Raw genomic sequence first — 23,603 nt, 5'->3', positions numbered from 1 at the left:
TATTTGTGTGTAACTCTCTCTCTCGCTCTGTCTGTGTGTCTGTACTTCTGTGGCTTTGTCTACACACAAACTTGCACCTGTTTAGTTAAACTAGTTTACAGTTAAATTGGTGCAACCCCCGTGTGGATGAGTTGCTTTTGGTTTTAGAGGGGTTCACTTCAGTTTACCTTAAACGTGGTTCCTAATAGACTTAAAATCGATACAAGCCTGTTGCAAACTGAAATAAGCATGTCCACACAGCCTTTCGCACCCCCTGAACATCACACCTTGATTTAAACCAGCACAACTCTGCCTATAGACAAGCCATGAGTGCCTCTGCCAGTCTCTCCTCCTGTCCATCTATTTGTTTCTGAGTCTCCTCCGGTATGTCTGCTTCCCCATTTCTGTCTCTCCTCCAGTACCTTTCTGCACGTCTCTCTCTCCCTCTGCTTGTCTATATTTCTGTCTCTCCTCCAGTACCTGTCTGTCTTTCTGCCTCTCCTCCCAGGGGTGCTGGAATAATGTTGGGGGGGCTGCTGATGACGGAAAACCAGGGAACCCCTGTCTGTGGTGTATGTTATTACTACAGCAAGCCAGGGGGTGCAGCAGCACCCCTAGTTCCAGCACCACTGTCTGCTCCAGGGCCTGTCTCTTTCTGCCAGCCCCTCGCCCCATCTCTCTCCCTCGCTCCCCATTGACACCTTTAGCAGGGAGCCCTCCGGGGCCGGTCACGTGCCCCGGGGCGGCCACTAGGCGGCGGGGGGCGGGCCCGGAGCGGGCAGGTTTGTAGCATTTATCGGCCCCGTGGCGCCGCGGCCGGCAGAGGATCGCTGCCTTGCGCCGCTCACCTGGGCTGGAGAGCGCTGCGCCCTGCCCCGCCCCAGCCATGGCTCTCGCCCCGGCCGAGGCGCTGCCGGCCCCCTCGCTGGCCGAGGGGCGGCCCCAGTCCCCCAAGCCGCTGATGAAGAAGCAGGCGGTGAAGCGGCACCACCACAAGCACAACCTGCGGCACCGCTACGAGTTCCTGGAGACGCTGGGCAAAGGCACCTACGGCAAGGTGAAGAAGGCGAGGGAGCGCTCCGGCAAGCTGGTAAGTGCAGCCGGGCGCTGCGCCCTGCCCTGCTGGGGGCATCTCTGCTTCACCCCTGCAGCCCAGCCCCGCTTTCCTGCATCCGCCCGCTGCGCCGCAGGGGCGACCCCCAGGGCTGCTCCAAAGGGACGGTGCCATCCCCCGGGTCTCCAGCCTTCCCGCTGCTCCTGGCCCGGAGAGCGGCCTTTCCCTCCAGCGTCCAGGGTCTCCTCGCGCCGGTGCCTTGCGCCTGTTCGGTGTAACGCTTTCCTCACGCTTGGTGCGTTTACACGGGGCACGGGCGCTGCCCGCCTTGAGCGCGCGCGGCTCGCTCCGGATGCAGCTGCAGTGCCGCTGCTGCTCCCCTTGCGCGTGCGGCTGCAATAAGCCCCCGATTTTGGTCTTGTCCCGTTTGCGCGTTGGTGCGCAGTGCTGAGCTGTGCGCAGGGCAGAGCGAGGCGTGGGCTGAGCCAAGCTGCCTCCAGGCCTTCAGGTTCAAGGCTACACTAGTAATATGGGGGGGAATAACCGGTTGCTGGGTGCATAGTACGTGACTATTTACCAGAATGTAATTCAAGGGATGGGGGTGAAGGGGAAGGGTTGCTGTAATGAAACCTTAGATCATGGCGGAGGTGGTGGCGGTGGTAATAAAAGTAAGGCAGAAAAGAACTGCAACGTTAATCTTATTTGGAACAAATTAAATGAGGTTGCTGGCTCTGCCGCTTGTCTAGACAAGACCTGGTGGAGCAGCCTTGCAAAATCTACTTGCCCAGGGTGAGTAACTCTCGTTGATGGGAGACAGTAAAATGATTAGGCTCCGCTTCATGGTGCGATCTAGACTTGGACTGGTGCAAACGTCAAGATGTTTTGCTAGTGGCTCTATAGGTGGAGTAGGTGAGATGGTCACAGAAAATCCCTTTAAATATTCCCGTGACGGGGGGCCCTCTGGGTGTGTTGGGATTATAAAATTAACAGCACCTTGTTGTTGTTTGTGAAGTGAGAGGCTGTGTTGTGCAATAAAGAACGCTTCTGCCAGGGAATTTATTTCCTCTTGAAAGGGAAGGACAAGCCAGCCAGTACTCTGCTGCTGTATTTACTGTAGTGGCTGTAATTGATCTGACACGAATTGCCTGCCACTGGTCTGCCTTCATGGTCTGTGCTAATTTGAAATGCAGAAAGGCACCTCTCTTTGGCTAGGGTTTAGGGGAGCCTATTGTCAAATCAACAGGGATTCCAAGCTCTCTCCTCTCTCATAAGGGCCTGCCTAACTCTGATCTTGCCTATCCTGGTATAAAGCAGGAGTAACTTGACTGAAGTAATTGGAACTGTGCAGGAGGCGAAAGGGGCAGATTCTGGCTTTACACTAAAGCTTTAGATACTGCATGCAGTAAAACTGCTTGGTGCTCATCACAGGCATCTAAATGGTTAGGCTGCCAACAGATGACTTGCATGAGGGCATGCATCCCTCTAGAAACCCTTTCTGAGAGGTGTAATGTGTGTAGGTCTGGCAAGATCTGAACTTGGTCCAGCAGTTGCATTATGTTACTACATCTTGGAGCACTATTGAGTGGCTCTTGGGGGGGTGGGGTGGGGGGTGTAGAGGAGATCACAGCTTCCTGTTGCACACTTGACAATCAAAGACTTGCTCCTGAAAAGAGGTTTGTACACATCCTGTAGTAGTACATATCCAACAGTAGAGAACAAACATTACACTCAAGTCTCTCCCCCTCTGAGTTTCAGTTGACTATGAAACATATAAAATCTAAGTGGTGCAGCATGCAAGGAACTCTAGACACCTCTAAATTGTCTCCTCAACCCTGATTCCAAGTGTGTCTGCTTTCACTGAAAGGTTAGTTCAGCTTTATGGTGTTTCTGCTGCTCTTGAACCAACTACAGGTTTTTAAGTTGTGAGCCTATCCAAAAACTGTGTGTGAAAACACACACATTGGACTTTTTGGTGGTGAAGCAATATAGACCAATACTGCAATTTGTCTGTCTAAAATGGGATAATGTGTTGTAAATTTCCCTGTGGTTGGAGGCCAACATTCTATCTTGAGGGTTTTTTTGGGGAGGGAAGTACTAACACAAAATGGATCAGCTACAAATACTGAGTGGACCTAACCCCCAAGGAGCCTCTCCAAAAGTCTAAAAGGCAAACTTGGACACCTGCTCCCTGCTTTGAGTCACTAAGGTGTGAGAGGTGATCCATGGAAGACAGATTCATACACACAAACCCACATGATCTCCTCTTATGTGGGTAAACATCAAGACACTAACTTCAATAACTCAACTGGCCTGGCAAAGCATCCGTGCTCAAGTCCTGAGGAGAAGGCGTGGGTGGGTGTGAGATTCAATTACTAATGTGCCAGAATGGCATGTAAAGAGAAACAATTGTGCTCTGACTTGCTAGAATTCTAAATGTACGGTTTTCCTTTCCTTGCGTAACATGAAGTAGTTCTTGACTGACTTAAGTAGGTGTAATGCTGGCAAAAGACATGGCCTATCTGATGGCTCTGGAGTCTCCGAATCTGCTGCATAACTAGGACTGTGACAGTGCAGATTCCCACATCTTGGCCTGGAAGGAGCCCTTTAGTTGGGAGCTGGAGAAGAAGGGTTGGTTCAACCTCAGTAGCCCACTTACTACTGGACTTCTCCGAGAGTACCCAAAAGCAGGTGTCATTGGGCTTATCTAATCTAATACTTGGAATTGAACTCCTGTCCCAAAGAGCTTATGTTTGTACAGTGCCTAGCATAATAATGGCCTCCTAGAGCTACCATCATAGAAATAGCATATGCAGGCCACCAAACCATCCCTAGGTGTAGGTGACTTACTAGTTCATATGTGGAACTATTCACCTAGAAGCAAGTGCCCGCATCACAAAGCCCTTTTGTGTTCTCTTCCTAACCCCACTTGGCAGTAAAGAGGGTTAATATTTGTTCATTTTCAGTGGCTTCCGCTTCCTAAATAAGGTGTAAGAGCAAATAACTTCATTTCAAGGACTGTGAGCGATGCTAACCCTATTGGCAAGAGTCACAGGCCCATGGTATTTCAGTACTTTCTCTCTCACCTCTGGCTATGCAGAAGCTGCCTCTGTTGGTTTAACTAACTAGTCAACCCCCACGCCCCCCCCTCCACGTTATTGGCCAGCCCATTCCTTCTCTTATCTCTAGTCCTCCTACTTAGACTCAGACCAATCAAAGCAGAATTTGCAGTCTTGTTTAATCGTGGAAATGGTAACGTTTTTGTGTGAAATGATAATTTTCTGCTATAAATGTTTCTTCACCTGCAGGGTTCTCATGCCCTGCTGTTAAGATGTAAGAAGTTAGTGTTTTTGTTCACTATGAATGTCTTTCCTGACCACTTGGACGTTTCCCTTCCAAAGTAACTGGGATGCTGAGTGTGGTTGGCTCTTGCCCTTGTTTTGATATGAAACGCCCAATGGAAATGCAGCTCAGGGGCTGAGTAGTGAGCCTGCCTTCTGCACCTGTTTGCTCTGCAGCACCTGCCCACAGGCTGGGGGAGAGACAAGCTTTTAGTGCTTGGGTTTCAGCCAAGCCAAACAAGAGGCTTGAGTTTCTACTGTACTTGCCTGCAATGTCTGACAGATATGTGGAGGGGAAAGGGGCACCTGGAACAGTTTAAAAATAGCAAAAACTTCCCTTTTGATCTTTAGTAACAAAACAACACTGGACTTCTCCATAATGGGATGGGATCCATAATTCACCAGGAATATGATATTGTGCTCACAACCTGGAACAGCTTTAAAAGCACCTGACGGGCTTGTGGCTTAGTAATGTACCGTTTGTCACCTCCTTGAAATACTCTTTGCTCTTTCTGCTGCAGCCCCCACCCCCACCCCTGAAGCATAATTAAACCCTCCTGATTCAGAACTTGCTTTCAAATCACCAAGTGGTGATGGCCAGCAGAGCGCCCGGTCATGTGAAGTGCACGACAGACGTGGAGGCTCTCATGTGCCCCACAGGATGTTCTAGACATGCATGCACTGTTGTTTAGGTGGCCTGAAGCTTGAGGCGGACAGAGCTGGCTGCCTAGTGTCTATGGCCAGCCCCCAGTGGCACATAGAGGTGTGTGTCTACCTCCTTAACAGCCCCACCAGAGTGGGGCATGAGCAGGCTATGGAGTGTGAACTACTTGACTGCCAATAGAGGCTGCTTCAGCTCAAAGCTGGGAGTTGGCACTGGCGTTGCCCGTGCTGTACCTGTGGTGGGGCAGGAATAAGAGAAGCTGAATAGCATGGCTTCAGGCCAGCACTAAGCTAGTCTTGAAAGCTAATGCTGGAGCCCAACAACTAGATAAACGGTCTTGTACAATAATAGGCAACTACATGCATGAGACTTGAGCACGGACCGTGGCTTCTCCTTGCTGGGAAGAACTCTTAAGGCGCTTAGCTGGATGCCATTGCACTAGCCTATCCAAACCAGACTCGTTCAAAGTTGAGAGGTGAGCAGCACGGGGGTCGGGGTGGGAAAGACAATTGCTGCTAGCTGTTTCCTGTAAGCTTGATGGGCTAATGCTTGATGCTGTAGGAATACTGGCTTCCTTAATGGGGATGGGACATAGGCAAGTGTGTATGCCCAACTGCATCAGAAGCCTTAAGATTCCTTCATTTTCAGAGGTTTGGTTGGAACCATTCATCTGTCTGCTGGGCACTAATACTCTTACTTTGAGACCAAAGACGTGTGCAATGCAATTGCTCTTCAGTCAGCAAGCACAAAAGCTGCTGATGCAGCAGGTGGCTCTGTGTCCCAAAGATCATCAGGCCAGGCCAGATGCCAGGCATTCCAGCCACATGGCTCTGGGAGGTGAGTGACCAGCAAGTGACTCATTGTAGGGACTTTGGGAGCTGGGGGGCAGGCAGGCTAGCTTGTTGCATAAAGGCTTTCAAGCAGTTATGCACACCCAGATAGTGGAGCGTTGAGACAGAAAGGGTTAATCTTTAACCCATGAATGTAGCAGAGGCCACTGAATGAGTGTCCAATGCTCATGTCACTCTTGAGTAGATGCCTTCTGTATTGTTGGATAACAAGTCTTGGATTTGGGTTTTCACATCCTCCCAGGCAGAGTTTATGGCTCTTAGTAATGCTTGGGTTTAAACCCTCTAATTGGGCCAGCACATAACATTCTCCTTTTGCATGTGGAAGTCAAGTGGTCAATCTCTGATCTGCTGCTGACCCCATGTGCCAGTGCTTGACTAGGTAAGTGGGACCCAGTGTAGAGCAGGGAGATGCTTCAGAGTGTGGGAGAATCTGACCTCTCCTGTACATCTGTCCAAATGATCCCTTGCACAAAGGGACTGATGTGGCAATCTAAAGCTTGCTGCTCTAGCTGTCAGTGATTCATTATTAGTGATGTGACAAACTGACAGCTGAGCTAAGCCAATCTTGGGAGATGTCACTCTGACAGCACCAGGTCACGCTTTGCAGGGGAAAGAGATGGTGACATAACAGGAATAGCAGTGATGCAAAGTGTGTGGTACATCTCTTGTGACCCCAGTATGCGTGAGGAGCAGCTAGCTGGAATGCATGCACCTAGTTACTAAAACCTCCCAATCTGCAGCATGTTCAAGGGAAGAAGCCAGGTCAAACCTGACTTGGGAAGAGTCTAGGCAGTGGGGCACTACTCTGGCAGGCTGGGGCGGAGGAAGAATGCCAGGGAGGCATTAGGGCGAGCATCTGTCATTCAATAATGCCAGCAGATCACCTCTTTAATGAAGAAGGCAATCTTCCTACAGAACTCTAGCCCTGCACTGACCCTGGGGTGCAAGGCAAAGCTGCCCCCCCCCTTTCCTTGTTGCTGGGAGACCTGGCACTTTGTATCATCTAGGATCCTTTTACAGGATTAACACAGTTCCGCATTCTTGTCTGATAGAAGAAAAGAGGTTCTGCTGGATTCAGTTGTAAATTCAACCCAAGGAGTATATTGTTTCTCTCCAGCCCCTTTGAAAGAGGATTAGGAGGCATCCATTCTCCAGCACTTACTTTTCTTTCTCTTTCCTCGTAGAGGAGCATTCATAATGAAGAAATCTGAGCAAACTCTGGCTGCTGCTGGCAGTTTGTATTTTCAGCATGCCAGCCAACTGGTCCCGTTTCAGGGAAGTCCCATGTTTACTGCTTGTGCCTCTGTCATGTGGGGAACATTAGCAGGAACTTGCTGATGACTCCTTGAGTGCCAAACTTTCTCTCATCAAATCCAAGTTATCTGTTCCTCTGAAACAAACATTTCTGGATAAACAAAGAAACCTGTTTTCCATCTGCACCAAACCAAGATGTTGTTTATCTTCCAAGTCATGTGTACAGGTCGCATTCCATTCGCTGGCTGTAATGTACCGGGGCAGCTCTGGGGTCAGACACTGTTCATGTAATGTAACTAACAGATTGGCCCCTTGCTACCTTGCAGGGAAGCAGGGTTCATGCTTTCTGGTGGGGGTGGCAGACCTCGCAGCACTCTTGGATTTGTGGCTAGAGGGAAGTAGAGAAAGGAACAGCTTTCCAGGGAGACTAGGGCCTTTTTCCCCCAAATCATTCTACAGTGAACTAGAAATCTGGAGCAGTTCTAACTGGATTGTATGAAGGGGAGCGCTAACCCAGATCACTCGCGTAGAGCTTTGAGGCATGGGGTTCAAAGGGAGGTGACCATTTATAACAAGCACCCAACAAAAGAACTTGCCAAGACAGAGCCTAAACCATTGAACTCTCTCCTCAGTAAGGCTGTCACAGTGTAAAGGATGGTCCTGTTAAAGCACTGGGCGAGGACTCCTGGGTTCAATTCCTTGCTCTGCCACAGACTCCTTGTGTGACCCTGGGCAAGTCACCCAAATCTCTGCTTCCATTCCCCATCTCTAGAATGGGGACACCACTTCCTTTGTCTATTTTAGACAGCAAACTTTTCAGGGCAGGGGCTCTCATGTTCTGTGTACAATGCCTAGAACAATAAGCTTCCAACTCCTGTCTCTAGAGGCTACCCCCATGCAAATAGATACACGAGCTGAGATTTCATCTGCCATTGTACTAGTCTGGTTACTCCAATCCCATGCACCTAGTAACTGGTGAGTCTCCTATCTCTCGTTTCAGTGAGAAACACTCTGCAGGAACCCTGCAGGCTCCAGCGTTAATGCTTCCTTTATTTCTGTTCTCGTTGACAGGTTGCGATCAAGTCAATCCGGAAAGACAAAATTAAGGACGAGCAGGATCTTGTCCACATCCGGAGAGAGATTGAGATAATGTCATCCCTCAACCATCCCCACATCATTGGTATCCATGAAGGTAGGCTTGGCTAATGTGGATAGATGGGGGAACAAGTGAGGATTTCACTCAATCCATAACTTAAACTGGTCTGTGCAAGGAAGTAACCTTCCTTTAAGCATCTAATTTATGCTTTGTGTCTCACTGCCAAGTAGCCCTTCACCTCTTGCTGCACTTAGTGCAGTTGACACATTCCTAGTGAATCTGCAGAGCTGGCTAACGGCATGTGGTCAGACTTACTTTTGCTGTGTCTGCATCCTGCCAAGTGCAATATGTATTGAAAAGATCTTCCCTGGGCCTTAACATGCAATGATGCCCCTCTGCACTATGAAACTGGCTTCTGTCACTGAGCTGCTCTGAGCAACCTGCAAACTTGGGAGAGGTAGACTCTGGGATGAGTGCAGCTGCAGCCCTAAATGCAACCCCTGGAATTCATCTGCCCAATACAACATCCTGTATGGATGCAAAATCCTGTATCCAGTTGCTAACTGCATCATGTTACATCACACTGAGGGGTGCTGCAACTTGCGCTGTCTGATGCAGACTTAAATTGCCTGTGAAAGCTAGCTGGGGTGGGGAGTTGGGAGGGGCTTTAAAGGTTACTGGTAACCAGGCATTAGATTATAGAATCCCTTCTGGGGTGGGGAACTAGGCAAACCCAAAATTTAAGCAAGCAGTTCTCCATGTGGATTATTCTTGTGAGGGACACCCAGGACTCGCCATTTCCCATCTAAAAACTGGGAAAATATTGCAAAACAAGCAGGCGGAAGCTACTCGCTTATTGCTCATGCCTGGGGCATGAGCGGGTGACTCAGCAGCCTCCAGAACAGCGTGCAGTTAGGCTCTCAGGCTTCTGCTGATCAGCTCTTGGATTTGATCCTTGTTTTGTGTACAAAATGAGGCAATCAGGTGGTAGGAGGGGAATATCTGCTCTAAAAATAGCCTCTTCCCTTCCCATCCATTCTGAACAACGCAGAGAACAAAGGCTGGAGAGCTTCAGAAGCCCTTTTTTTAGTCTGCCTGCCCCACAAACGCGTGTAGTCAGAAAGCTAGAGACCTGAAATGCTGCTTTCAGCAGAAGCATGGCCTGGCTAACCCAGAGGATATGGAACCTTTCCTCTCCAGGTCCTGCATTTGAATTCCAACTCAGCCAGTTACCACTTCTGACCAGTAGCTACCTGACAGCTATCTACATGAAATGTACCACCAGCTCCAGTTCTCACTGGCCCAGTGCCAGCATTGCAAAGCACTGCAGTAGACATCCTAGTATGAAGACCAAGCTACCCTCACTACCAGAGTTCTCCTTTCCCCCATCCAAGTCCTAGCTGGCCACTAGGAAGCTTGTGCTGCTGCCCAGGCTGTCTTACGGACCGAGGGCTTCGGCCTTCAGTGTTGTGAAGGCACCATTCTTAACGACCACTGAACTTGGGTGAAAATTTGCTCTCAAATTCTAGTTGCAGTCAAAGCCACCCAGAGCAAGTCTCCAGTCAGACTGATCTAGTATCATTTGAACACCTCTTACTTCCTTGAGTCTTTGAAACTTGTATTTAATATCTGTCAGCTGGCTTTGTGGAATTTTTATAGCTTTATTGTTGGTATCAAGCTAGGTGGTAAAGTCTGTATCACCCTTTCAGAAACGATGCGTGCAGTATCTCAAGGTTTCTCCCCTAAACACAGCAAGAGGACTGGTAGCATAACGTATGCCGAATGTTTGTATTGACTGAGTCATTCTGATCCTGGCCTCCATTATCAGAATCCAAAAATATCACTTCTAAAAACAGCTGAGGGAAACCGTGCATTTCTTGGCTAAATCTGGCTTTCTGTAATGGATTCTGAGGGTGTAGTGGGCTACACCCAATCTGGAACCATGGCAGTTGTTTTCCTTGTCATCAGGGCTATTAAGAACCACTGGCCACCTTTGTCTGCTTGGAATCCTTTGTCTCATGTGGCCTGTGGTAGTAGATCAATATAGCAGCTACCTAGTGTGTTGTGTACAGCCCCAGTCTGCTGAGCAGCAGTCTGGTTATACCCCCCCAGCCATAGAACAGGCACTTATGCTAAAGCAATGGAGTCTAGATGTTGCCTTTCTGGCTCAAACCAGAGACTGCAGAAATGGGGTGGGTAACTTTAAAAAAAAAAAAAAAAAAATCGGACTAGAAGGCAGGCACCAGGATGCCAGCTGAAAGCAGATGCCAACAGGGCTCCTCCATGTTTGAAGGCACCGTAACTCCTGAACATATTTGAATGCTCTGTGGCATGTCCTGACCCAACTTCCCCCTTTTTGTCCCATCTAGTGTTTGAAAACAATAGCAAGATCGTCATTGTGATGGAGTATGCCAGCAAGGGAGATCTGTATGACTACATCAATGAGCGGCAGAGGCTGACTGAGCAGGAGGCACGACACTTCTTCAGGCAGGTCGTGTCTGCCGTCTACTACTGTCACAAGGTAAGTGAGCATCTCTGAATCTGGGCGGCAGGAGGGCATGGGGCCTCTCTATGACTTAATTCGTGCAAAAGGTGATACTTGTCCATAGCCATAGTCTCCAACCAGCTCCTTACCCATGAATGTTAGTCTTACTCCTGTGCACCTCTTGGGCACTGCCTGGTGGAGTTGAGGGCAATATGATGATACAGCAGCATAGACTGAAGGGGCACGTTAGTCAGACTAGATAAAACTGCCTACCCAGAGGAATTCAACTTGCTAAAGAATATCACCTGGCTGGTTGACAAGCTCACTCTCCCGCACTTCACCTTGTGTTCTAGCTGGGTCCAACCCAGCATCTTTCTGCCCCCACCCACCCCAAAAAAAGACCTGTTCATCTAATCCTTGACTCCCTGCACCCTCCCTGCATGCTCCCTGTCTGGTGAGTCCTGTGCTGGCACCTACCTCCTGGGTTTGGAAGGGAATTGCAAGCTTCCCTTGGGGAGACAAGAGTGCCTAGCTCTGGCATGTCTTAATGCTAAAGTGCCGTGCCTTTCTAGCTAAGTCAGTCACCGTGTATTCATTCCAGCCCAGCCCCAGTGTAAGGGAAACACCCAGCGCGGTCACACAAGTCTTAAAGTAAAAACCAAAATAGCCCTGTTCAGGTTTCACTTTTCATAGTGTGACTTCTGCATCAAGTCCATGTGGGGAAATAGCATGCAGGGACACCTGGTGAAAGACCTTGTCTGAACCATCCCAATGCTTGTACCTCCTCATGCCCAGGAGACCTGGAGTTTCAGGTTCTTGTTTATGTACAACCGTGAGCAAACAAGTTCCAGAGGGACTGGTCCCCAGTACAAATTTCACACTGGCTTAAGAACAAGTCACTGGACAACTGGGCCACTTGAGCCGGGCAGCTTATCAGCTGCAATATGGAGCTGCCAAGATTCTCCAAGTTCTGCACTCGGATCGTGGTCCTCTTCAGAGATGTCCTGGAACAATTTATTTCAATGTGGGTTGTGGGTGCTCAGTATTTCTGACAGCCCTGGTAGTTGCTAGTAAACAATACAGGTGCATATCCAAGCACCAGGGCATGGGTGGAATCAATGGGAAATATCTGTACAGCTAGCCTAGATGGGTTACTTCCAAGCAAATGGAAGTGCTGAAAGGCCCAGCATGTCTCTACCCGTTCCTGGCCCAGTGGTGGTGGGGTGCCACCCATGACTCAGAAGAATTATAGTTCACAGCCTAATGCAAAAAAAGCACCTCTGACATGAAATTAAGGCCCTTTCCTTTTGGCACCCCATCATGGGAAGCAGCTTACACTTAAAGTTGAATACACAGACACAAACACTTAATCTCCTCTCCATTACTAGGAATTCGTATCGTGTTTGTTTGAGCTTTTCACAAGCTCAGATATAAACACAACCTGTGCACTTGCTGCCAGCATATCTCGAATACAGGCTGTCTGTGAACTGCAGTAACAGCCCTGCTGTGATTAACTCTCTCCCCTCCTCAAGCCAAACACCAACTCCACTTTCTCTTCCGCCCCCTCTAGAATGGAATTGTTCATCGAGACCTGAAGCTAGAAAACATCCTGCTTGATGGAAAGGGCAATGTTCAGGTGAGTGAGGCTGACAAAACCCAGTTGCATTTTTAAACAAAAACAGTCTGTGTAAAACTCACTAATTCTCCTGGATTGCAGCAAATTTATGAACTAGACCAAGGGTTCTTGCACAGAGCATGGCTTCATTCCTTAATGGATTGGGCTCTGCATGTTACCATGGCCACTTAGACACTGGGAAGACAGAATGTCTCTCTCAATCTTCCTCTGGTCATCAGTATGCTAACCTTCCATGCGTTTGGGGAGGGCTCTGACCATTTCTGAGTATTCATGGGATCAGTCACACATGCCTGGTTCTTGGTAACGCTGCACTCAAATAAGATTTGAGACCTGTTGGTTCACCACATTAGCCTTCTACTTCTGCAGCCGTGGGAGCTATCCCCTAAACTGCTCACTGCTTCCTCTGACCATGCAGTGTAGGAGGATGTTCTGAAGTGGAGTGTGACTGGTCAGCAATGGAGGATTATTGGCTACCAGCAAGTCCATGATGGGGGGGTGGGGGAGAATCCTGCCAAAGTACTCCAACGCTTAGATTGCTCCATAGCAGCAGAGTGCCCATGTCATATCCTTGCCATTCAAAGAGCCTGCAGTGCTGGCAGTACAACTGCTGCCTAACCTTTTAACCAGGGTTCGACTAAGATCAGCATTGGGCAGCAGCAGGGCTTGATAATGGCAGATGATTCCCAGAAACTTTCCAAGCTACTGAAATCATTATTGCTTATCTCATGGCTGGTAAACAAGCAATATAGAAACTAGAGTCCAAACAGTGACACACCTAGCCAGCTTGGCACTCAGAGAGAAACCACTTCATAGCTTAGAAAGGAGGAAATGCCAGTTTCCAGTAAAAGAAGGGAATTTCTGATAAGCTTGCTTCCTTATGAATTTATTTTCTAGAAGCTTAAAATCCAGCTTTCTGGGCTAGGCTTGAGCTTCTTGTAAGCATCGGCTCTTCCTCCTTCCTATCAGATGACCTCTACCAAGTGCTTCACCTGCTACTGTCTTTAAGCAACACTTTTTATTTCTGGCCTCTGGCTCTGTAGCATGGCTCTAGCACTTCTGCTGCACAACCACCCAGGGAGTCAGTGTTCTCTCCTAAGGGAGACAGGTACAAACAGAGCAGGGACTTTGTACAGTTAATAATAAACAAAGCCCTGTAGGCTGTTTATCTTAACAATAGGCCGTTCTGCAATTGCAAACGTGCAAGCATGTACTGTACCTTCTGGTTCACTTGATTGGTCATAGTGTTGATAAAGATGATAGGCATTTGCTGATGGTACAACTTAGCTACCATGGGGCATGCCAACAGGGAGAGCAAAATCGCTGAACTGCCTCTTGAAGCTGTCAGGCATACCGAAGCCTCAGGTACAGACTAGGAAAGCTTTTCCACATGAAAACTGTCTTCAGGGAAGTCCAAGAAGTACTTCCAACAAGTATGAACATGCCTCCCCTCTGAGCCTAATTGAATGGCCGCTGTCGCTCCCCAGCGACCTCTCCTGGCCTTGTACTAACTGCAGGTTCACGCTGCCCTGTGCTATTGAAACCTATGTGCAGCGGAGGGTCTGAGTAGATCAGAGGCCCTGCCAATACGAATGGCTTTGGGGAAGGCCGGGTAGGGCAGGCCAGCAGATCCAGCTTCTGAAGTGGGAGATCAACTCGATGCAGCGTCTCACTTGGTGACCAAGGGGGAGGGAAGAATATCCTAGTGGTGAAGCTGCAGTGGAGACAACCTAGGCTACTCTGGCCTTTTTTAGCCGTTTGTAGGGTCTTCTCTTTAGTTTCATAACACTGTTGGACGCCTACATCTTTTCCCCCCCCTCTAATTGCTAACATTAACCTTGGCTTCACAAACGATAACAGTGAATCTCTCTCCCCCCTCTCTAGATAGCAGATTTTGGCCTATCTAATGTCTACCAGCAAGACAAATTCCTGCAGACCTACTGTGGCAGCCCTCTCTATGCATCCCCTGAAATTGTGAATGGGAGGCCCTATAAAGGACCAGAGGTAAGTTGCTTTTCCCTCTCCTAGAAAGTGCTGGAGTGGAGGGAAGCTTTCACCCCCCTCCCCCACCCATCCCATTGTGGAGTAGTGCAGGTGTCTTGCTGTAATTGAGGCAGAGGAATGTCCCACTAGCTAGTGCAGGACACCCCTGATCCTTCTCATGCCTCTCTGCTTGGAGTCAGGAATGTCACTTCCCCTAAAAACTCAATAGCCAGAGTGCCAGTATCCATCCCAGGATGGTGCTCACTAACTGCTAGATCTGCTGGCCTCATTAATGGCAATCAGTGACTGTATGATCCATTAGACCCTTTATGATAGGCAAATACCTAAACTCAGCAGTTCAAAAGCGATTTATAAGACTTCACGTGTAGTTAGCTCTCCAAGAGCCACTGTAGCCACATGCAGAGCCTGCAGCCATTGGTGGTGTGTATCATAGGCTGAGGGAGGCTGTGCCTCCCCCAACAGCTCAGCTTGGCCCCAGCCCAGGCAGCCCGCTCCTTTTCAGGGAAGTGGGCTGGGGCTAGGGTGGCTGCAGCTGGCTTGAGACCAGGACTTGGGCTTGGGACCAGCACTTGTGGAGGGGGTGCTTCAGCACTGGGGCTGCTGGCACTACTGTCCCCCCTGTGCTGTGGGGGGAGGGCTGGGGGGGCATAGTGCACCACATGCTCGGGGGCTGGGGCGGGGGCCCTGGCCAGGGACTACTCACCACCCATGCCTGCAGTAAAGGAAGTGAGAGGGCATTAGTAGAGACCATACATAGGAAGTGGCCTGTGAGGTCACTGCTGGGCTCGCTCATGGTCTAATTCAGCTCCTCTAGCACTGACTGCAGTGAGGTCACAATCTGGCATGCTAAAGTGGCTCCCTGTCTTGGCCCTTCAGATGCTGGCAGTCAGAACCAACTCTGAAGCTCTGGGGTGGGTGGGGGCAGAGCACATCTGGCCAGGATTCCGCTCTTTCTCAAAGATCTATCTGTTTCCCAGGTTGACAGCTGGTCCCTTGGGGTGCTCCTCTATATCTTGGTCCATGGGACGATGCCTTTCGATGGACAAGACTACAAGACCCTTGTCCAGCAGATCACTAGTGGGGAATACCGAGAGCCCACTAAGCTATCTGGTAAGCAGAACTCTATTACACAGCCTTTGGGTGGGGGAGTCTCTCCTCTCCTTCTCTCCTGTGTCTTAGTCGGACACATCCCACCCTATGATTCTGACAGGGATCTTGTTCTGCCTCCTAGATGCCTGTGGGTTGATCCGGTGGATGCTAATGGTGAACCCGGAGCGCAGAGCCACCATTGAGGACATTGCCAGCCACTGGTGGGTGAACTGGGGCTACAAGGTGCCTATCGGGGAGCAGGAGTTGCTGCGGGAGACAGAGTCCCCATTGGCCACGGTGGCGGAGTGGCTGCGGCGTTCCTCGCGGCCCCTCTTCGAGAACAGCTCCAAGGTGCGCTGCTTCTTCAAGCAGCACATCCCCGGCGTCGCCCTGGAGAGGCAGCGCTCGCTCAAGAAGTCCAAGAGGGAGAACGACATCACCCAGGCTCTGCAGGAGGCGGCCCTGGCTACGGAGAACCCCTCCAAGTCCATCCTGAAGAGGCCCAAGGGGATCTTGAAGAGAAGGAACTCCTGTGAGCAGAAAACGCAAGCCCCTGCCCCTCTGCCCGTGGCGGCCACTGGCGACACGAGTGACGACCGTGTGGCACAAACCACAGACCTGATTCGTGGCCTCTCTTCCAGGGGGCTTGCCTGCACCACAGATGCTAGTGCTGCTGCCCTGGTGGTGCCCAAAAAGGGAATATTGAAGAAGCCCCAAAAGCGAGAATCTGGGTATTACTCCTCCCCAGAGCACACTGACTCCAGGGACCTTTTAGACTCCGACTTGGATGCCAGCGTCTTTGCTAGCAGTCTCTCCCCAGGCCAGAGCCCTGAGGGCCTTCCTGCCAGGAGGAAGGGCATCCTGAAGCACAATGGGAAATATTCCTCCAGCAACACGGAATCAGACAGCGACCCCATCAAAGGCTTCGGTTCCTTCAGTGAGGTGGCCCTGCCCAAACACCCTCTGGCCTCCCGGGCCCACCCATCCAGCGCTGTGAGCGAGGACAGCATCCTTTCCACAGAGTCCTTCGACCAGCTCGACCTGCCTGAGAGGATGCCGGATGCGGGCGGGGGCATGCGCAGCTGCATCTCTGTGGACGACCTCCTCTGGCTGGAGGAGACCGAGGAGGAACCAGGGCGCAGGCTCCGGCGCTGGACTGTGACACATTGCCAAAGCCCCCTCAGGGACAGTTGCTTCTCTCTGGCAGACTGTGAGAACGTCACCGATGTCTACAAGCAGGCCATGGCCATCAGCATGAAGCTCAGCTGAGGAGCCCCAGCCTGCAAGCTGTTGCACGTGCCACTGACGTCTCTGCAGATGGGACTGCTGTTGGACAGCAGTGCCAGAACAATTGCACTGCCTTGGAGGTGGGAGAGCCTTCCCCAGCCTGGCTGTCCCCTTGCAGGGCTGGAAATGCAGTGGTGACATTGGAAGTATTTATTTGCATCCTTGTACTCTTCTGGCATGGGGTGCATGTGGAGGGGGAGGGCAGGAAAGAGGGTTTTAACAGTGCCGAAGTGGCTTACAAAGGGTACAACAGAGTAGAGGCATGTTTAGCGAGAACAAGCTACGTTGCATGAGAAGGTGGATGTAGAGTGAATGAAAGCAAGTGCAATGGGGTGAGGTATGTGTGCAAGAGTGGGTACCCATCTTGATCTGCAGGGAACTCTTGACGGACCAAATACCGGAGAAGTAGCAAGACTGGTCTCGTGACCACCTAAGAAACTGGAGTAACTCCTAGTGCAGAGTGGTATAGGAAAGGGTTAACTAGAGTCTCTCTAGCAGAACTCTGCAGACCACTTTTGCAGCTCTCTCCTGGACTCCCTCACCTCTCAAAACAGACTTGGTCATCTCAAGTTAAGGAATAAAAAAGCTGGATGGCTTCAGATTTTATTTAATTTTTGCACTCTGCTGTGTGCTGCACAAGGGGATAGGATGGGGCGGTAGCAATACAGCCAGGAAAGGGATCCAGACTTAGCAGGGCAATGAGACAAGAACAGCCACTGGGCTGAGAAGATGGCGTTTGGCTTGTTAGTAACTGAAATCTAGGCACTTAGGATTTCTTGGCATGTATGGGGTCCAACATCCATCCCTTCCCCACTCTGGGAAGCCTGAACTGGAATAATGCACCCTTGGCTTTAATCTTGTAATGTTGGGACACTTTTAGTTTTCCCATCTCAACACTTCAGGCAGAAGTGGTTTGACACATCAGTGACCATGGGTGTAACATGTATTCCAGGCTGATCTATAGCCCTAACCTTAACTCCTCTAGCTGTTTGGGTTTTGATGCATCTTGCTTGGGCCATCGTCAAGTAATAAACTCCTCCTGCTCTCTGCAGTGGGACCCTGTCTTGCAGGTGCTTTTAAATCCACTGGGCTGCAAGAGCATCCTCTGACAGACTGTAAGGAAGCTATCGGCCTCTGGCTAGAGGAGCTACTCCTCTCCGTCGGAGTTAGATGCCAAACTCCCTTGAAGCTCCTCTAAAAATTACAGCCAAGGCCTGCCTCTGACAGCAAAAAGCCAGGTGGACCTAGAATCTGGGCATGTGTCCTTGCTGCCAACATGAATGGAGGGGAAAAAAAGTTTGAAGTTTTTTTAAAGTGTATTTTTGCTTGTCCGGGGCCCTTGGGGGAGGGGAAAAATACTTATTTATTGTCTCATTAACACTGAATTGTTATGTAAATTTAAAATGGCACTAGGTTAACCTGGCTCCAGTGTAAAGCTTCTCAAGCATCTGTCAAAGGAGAAAAGCATTCTGTAAATGTGTGATCTTGTAACTCTTCAGATTGTAAAGCCCCTTGCACTATCTTGCCATGTCTCTTCTCTGGCTCCCTACCTTTCCCAAGATGTGTACATTTTTCTCACCCCGCTCCCAGAATGTGGTCCAGAGAAATTCATTAAATTAAATTAAAAGCAAAATGTAGACCTGAACTCTCGTCTGCCTGTCTGTCCGCCTCCTCTGAGCTGTCCCACAGATCGTGGGACGATTAAAGTTTTTAAAAGACACTTGGTGTGGCGTTGCCAGCTGGCGTTGGTGCTGCTTCAGCTGGAGTTGCCTATCAGAGGCGCTGGAGCAGAAACCCTTCCACCTTTTGTGAGATGGCATCTCAATTCCTGGGCTCCATGGAGTCTCCTTTCACACTTCTGGTCCCTCTGCTTCCTATGAAAGTACAGCATTGTGCAATGTCACATTGGCCATGGTGACAGCTGGGGTAGTGAGGCATGTGCTGGCCTGGGAGAGGCAGAAGATTCTTGTCTCACTTTTCCCTGTTTTGGAAACTCTCCTTGAGCCTTTGTCTGTACAATGCATAACCCCCACTGCTTCCTTGATGCTCTGAACCCAGCAGCCCAGCTGGGCTCAGCATGCACCTGCTGGGATGGAGGTTCAGGTGGCTGGGAGATGGTTGGGAGCAGTAGAAAGCTGTGGTTGGGAGCAGTAGAACACTAGAATAGGAACAGTCACAAGCCTAACAGGCTGCATCTTTCCATCTGTGTTTGGATTATTCCCCCATTTCAGACCCTGAAAGGAGGTGGAGCCTTAATGCTAGTTAATACATATATAATAACCACCCAAAGAAGCAGCCTCACCACCTGCTGAATCAGTCTTTTGGTTCAGCAGGCAGCTGGCACAGGTTCATTTAACAGTGAGGACTGAGTTCCCATTCTGTATTCAGGGTCAAATTTCCTCCCTTCTTCCCCTGCAAACAGAGCTTCCTGTGTTCTGGCCACTCCAAGCATTGCCATCCTCCTTCAGGGCAAGGAACAAGTTTCACCCATCAACATCTTCCAGTCTCAACTGGAATTGGTCAAACCTGGCACATCCCCCCCCCCCCAACCCTTCATCTCTCTTGCACCCACCGCACTAGAACTTCTCAGCTATTGCTTAATTCCTGAGATCATTCTCCCCTCAGAAGGCGGGTGCTTCGTATGAAGCTCTTTGAGAAACAAAGGCTGGCTGGAGTCGAGAAAGCAACGAGTGCTGCCTAGATGGAGGGCATTCTTGGGGTGTCACCTGTGTGTGCAGAAGAACTGTCTCTAGTCTAAGTGGCTCTGTCTATTCACATACAAGTGGAAGAATGCTGCACAGACCACCCAGTCTCTCAATGCCTTTGGGGTACTAAAACAGCAGCAAAGAGCCTGCGAGACATGCAGTTAGTGAGAAGTGGCTGGTATCCTCTTGGGTGGGGGGATGACAATCAGTGTAATTACCAGCCTTCGTACAAGGGGGGAGAATAGTGCGCTGAGACCACAGCAGCAGTGAGGGGATTAGACAGAGCGCTCCCTGTGGCATGCATAACCTGAACTGAGACGGGAATTGTCCTCAGAACAATAGAAGGATTTTGTCATCTTTCTATGAGAGCGAGCCTCCTCTACCCAGATTTTATCAAGCATGCAGCTCCAGCCTAGAGTTCCTGGGGAGGATTAGCATAAACCTGCTGCCTACAGTCAAAGGGTGATGTGGAGGCTCTCGCTCTGTGGCACCTCTGCTACTCTCCATTCCTTTTCTGAGAGCTACTGTGTAGCAGCAGCAGCTCACCCTCCTATCAGCTCTGCAGGAAGTAGCTGAAAGTGGAGGGTGATGTGCTAACTTGTTGCAGGGATGGATGAAAGAGGCTGGGCCTTTGCTGCTCTATTGCCAAAGTCATGGGCTGTAAGAGATGGGTCTAATTTCAGTTGCTGGGTTTAGTGCCTGGGTTTTGGTGGCCTGTCCCAGGCAGGAGATCAGACTCAATGTGTTAGTCTCTTCTGGCCTTAACTTCTATGACACAGGGCTTTTTTGGCTTGGTTCTAACTTCAGCCAGGCCTCAAAAGAAACAGGCAGGGGGGTTGGATGAAAGACTCAGGTTTGGGTTTAGGCCTAAACTTCCAAGGGCTAGGACCTGTGGCAGGAACCACCATAAAGGGCTCTGATGTATAGGAAATGCTGTGCCCTCATACTTTAACAATCAGGCCCTGGTTAGACATCTCAGCTTGGGCACCCACGGTCGCTTGTCCGTTCTGTAAATGTAGCCAGTCCAGAACAGGGCCCAAACTCAAGCCTGGTCTTACCAGGCTGCAAGTGAATGCAGTGAAGTTGCAACCACATGCTCAGACTGACCCTAAACCTCTGACTGCCAGAAGCTGGGAGGGGACGATGGATGAGTCACTCCCCCTGATCCTCTGGTACTAACCGCTGTTGGAGACAAGTTAGTGGGCTAGATGGACCATGGGTCTGACCCCATAGGGCTGTTCTTATGGTCTGTTTACACTGTAACTGAATATGGGGAAGTGATTGTTCACAGACTGGCTTGTATTGGTACTAAGGCTTTGGGCCAGCTCTGATGACAAGCATCAGCCACTTGTGGGCAAGCTTGCCACCCAAGCTGAAAAACACACACATGCTTGGCAACTCTTGTGCCTCCACCCTGCTGTATTTAGTTTGCATCATTCTGGGTAGCATTTACTTAAGGGAATTTTCTACAACCATGAGCTGTCCTCTCAGGCTCAACACGTAACTGACTTTCTTCAGAGACAATGTCAAGATCATAGTTATGGGCTTAAAATAGCATCCCCCAGCTGCATTACAGTAGCACTCAGCGGTTCCATGTGAAATCTGGGCACTGCGCCCACCCAAGCTCATCAGAGTGATCGGTTTTGTGGTTAGGGCTGGGGTTCTGGTAGGCTGGTTGGAGAGGGCTGCCTAGCTAACACTAAAAACACAACCTAACGCAATCACAACCACACATGGAGACTGGCACTTCTTATGCTCCTATCGTAGGGCCTGCTTGATGGAGATGGTGGCAGGCAGTACTTTCAGAGCACTGCAGCGAGAGCGTTGGTGCCATGTAGCACAGAATGTCTGAGATCCAGCTTTTGAAAAGAGGAGGAACAAAGATTCCAAGAGACGCAGGGGAGAGAGCAATGAACGCCACCAATGCCACTGGAATAAATGGAGCCTATTGAGTTTGATGCAGAGCTCCTCCGCCTCCCCTTCCCCCCCTTTAGCTGTCTTAGTCCACCAGGGGGAAGGGGATACTCAGGTTCCAACCCAGGGTCTTGATTTCACAGCATGATAAGGACTTAACCCAAACCCCAGCACCAGGCTGTCAGAGCATTAGAGGTCTGGCTTGGAATTTTGCATCAGGCATTGATGCCCCAGGAAACTGCCTCCTCATCTTTGGGGGTTTTAAACTACTGCTGCTTTAAAAAGGACTGATTGAAACTTCAATGCAGCAGTAAAAGCTGAGATGGGGTCATGTGCACACTGAGTGTCAATGGGAACTGCCCTCTTTATCCTCTTCCCCCCACCCACCCAGCTTCATTGTGCTGCTCTCCGGCTACTGCGCTGAAGTAGGTTTTATTAGTCTGTAAAGCACTGTAACATTTTCCCCTGAGTTTCCACTTGGGTTAATAAAAGACATTTCACATCTCCGCCCCTTACCCCATCACTCGCTGTTTAACGGAGGGTGAAATGAAACGAAAGGAAGAAAGACATGAATGCCTGGAATTTTTTTCCCTCTTGTCCTGTTTCATATGAAATTAACAAGGGCAATGTGCAATCCACCCCCTGTGGAGAATTCCCTGCATGCTTCCAGATCCATTAAGAAACTCCGGAGTGCTTTAAAGCCCTTCTGAGGACAGCCAGATTAACAAGGGCAAAGTCCCAGCACCCTCTGGATTTTTAGCAGGGGGAGGGAGGTTGCTGCTAAACTTGTGTAACTTGGCAGCTGCCATCAGTCAGTGGAAATGGCACAAACTGCATGAACAGCTTTTGCTGCAAGCTTCTAACCAGCCTATATATCATGCCCCTCACTTCTGAATGAACCAGTTGGGCTAGGCCCCAGGGTATTTGCTCTTTGTAGGTGCAGCGCAATGCACCAAGTTGCATCACCTCTGTGCCTCTTTCCCCTCCCACCTGCCGCCCGTTTAAGCTGTACATTCTTTGGGGCAGGGACTCTCTTACTTTGTGTTTGCACAGAGCCTAGTGGGAAGGGGCCCTGACTTCAGCGGGGGCCGCTAGGCGTTGCTGTGAAATAAAGAATAAAGTAACGGTGAGCGTAACATGCAGCCATCACTGGTACATTTATGGCCAGCATCACCCTAATAGCTACGTGCTACCATAAGACTTACAGCTCTGATGCTAATACCAATAATTGACTTGACAATTAAATGCAACTGCAGCACGTGTGAGAGGACAAAAAGAGCACGAGTCCTTGGGGCATCTTAGAGACTAACACATTTATTTGAGCATAAGCTTTCGTGGGCTATGGCCCACTTCGTCAGACACCTGAGAGGTCAGCTATCTTGGCTGATGCACTAGGGAGTGAAGTGGATACCTCCAGAGCTAAAAGCACAATTTGCTACAGCTTGAGCTAACATTTTAGTGTGATACACTCAGCGTGGACCCAGAGAGGGGGACAGGTAATACACACTGACCATGTTATTGGGAGGTCTGACAGTAGGACGCCAGGCATTAGGGTGGCCAGACAGCAAGTGTGAAAAATCGGGATGGGGTGGGGGGTAATAGGAGCCTATATAAGAAAAAGCCCCAAATATTGGGACTGTCCCTATAAAATCGGGATACCTGGTCACCCTACCAGGCATGTCAAGGCAGCTTGCATGGCTCCTGCCTCAGCTCTCTGGCTCTAGGTTCTCACTCTCTAGCCCAAGCAGTATAATCCACCCGATAAAGGATAAAAAACAGCCTCCACAGATCCTGCTCCCTGGAATCTTGGCTGTGGCCACTCAGGTCGCTGATGGAAGAGGAGGTGGGTTACTGTTCATAACAGTGCATTGGCAGGAGATGGATTCCCACTGCAAAATGTATCTACTTTCCCTCCCGCCCCCTTTCTGCTTTTAAAAGGGAGCAAGCACATGGCTTTAGCAGGTGGTGTTTCTGCTCAGGGAGCTTGGCTAGCTGCTGGCATGCAGCTTTAATCTCGCCCAGGAATGTTAATAGGGCTGAGCCCTGGCCTCGGTGAAGTGCCGGGCTTCGAGGCAGGGGAATGTGTTTGGAAACCCCCTGCTCTGGGCAGCAGGATTATCGGATGCTCGGGCGCATTCTGCCAGGTAATAAATATTTTCTGCCAGCCCCTCTCCGTGCCCTTTTGAACTCCTCTCTCTCACCCCCACCCCCCTCCAGCCTGGAGATAACCCCACCCTTTTGCCATGGTAG

The 23,603-nt window shown here is 50.0% G+C and overlaps 1 protein-coding gene across 1 annotated transcript; it reads left to right on the top strand.

The window, feature by feature from the left end:
- Positions 1–787: 787 nt before the first annotated feature.
- On the top strand, positions 788–18,379 carry NUAK2 (NUAK family kinase 2). The gene is made up of 7 exons (XM_039538816.1): positions 788–1,069; positions 8,212–8,332; positions 10,606–10,757; positions 12,292–12,357; positions 14,239–14,358; positions 15,336–15,468; positions 15,590–18,379. The coding sequence occupies exons 1-7, from the start codon at positions 866–868 to the stop codon at positions 16,714–16,716; spliced, it is 1,923 nt and encodes a 640-aa protein (XP_039394750.1). The 5' UTR covers positions 788–865; the 3' UTR covers positions 16,717–18,379.
- The last annotated feature ends 5,224 nt before the right edge of the window (positions 18,380–23,603 follow it).

The sequence above is a fragment of the Mauremys reevesii genome, linkage group 4 (assembly GCF_016161935.1).
Source record: "Mauremys reevesii isolate NIE-2019 linkage group 4, ASM1616193v1, whole genome shotgun sequence".
In the NCBI taxonomy this organism is placed as follows: Eukaryota; Metazoa; Chordata; order Testudines; family Geoemydidae; genus Mauremys; species Mauremys reevesii.
Note: the sequence above shows the minus strand (reverse complement) of the source record. Positions and strands in the feature narration are given on the sequence as shown.

What these genes read in the sequence shown, in the direction of transcription:
- NUAK2 (XM_039538816.1), top strand. Translation starts at nt 866, where the DNA reads ATGGCTCTCGCCCCGGCCGAGGCGCTGCCGGCCCCCTCGCTGGCCGAG. An exon ending in CCGTCTACTACTGTCACAAG is followed by an intron (nt 10,758 to 12,291) that starts GTAAGTGAGCAT and finishes CGCCCCCTCTAG; the next exon opens with AATGGAATTGTTCATCGAGA. An exon ending in ATGGAAAGGGCAATGTTCAG is followed by an intron (nt 12,358 to 14,238) that starts GTGAGTGAGGCT and finishes CCCCCTCTCTAG; the next exon opens with ATAGCAGATTTTGGCCTATC.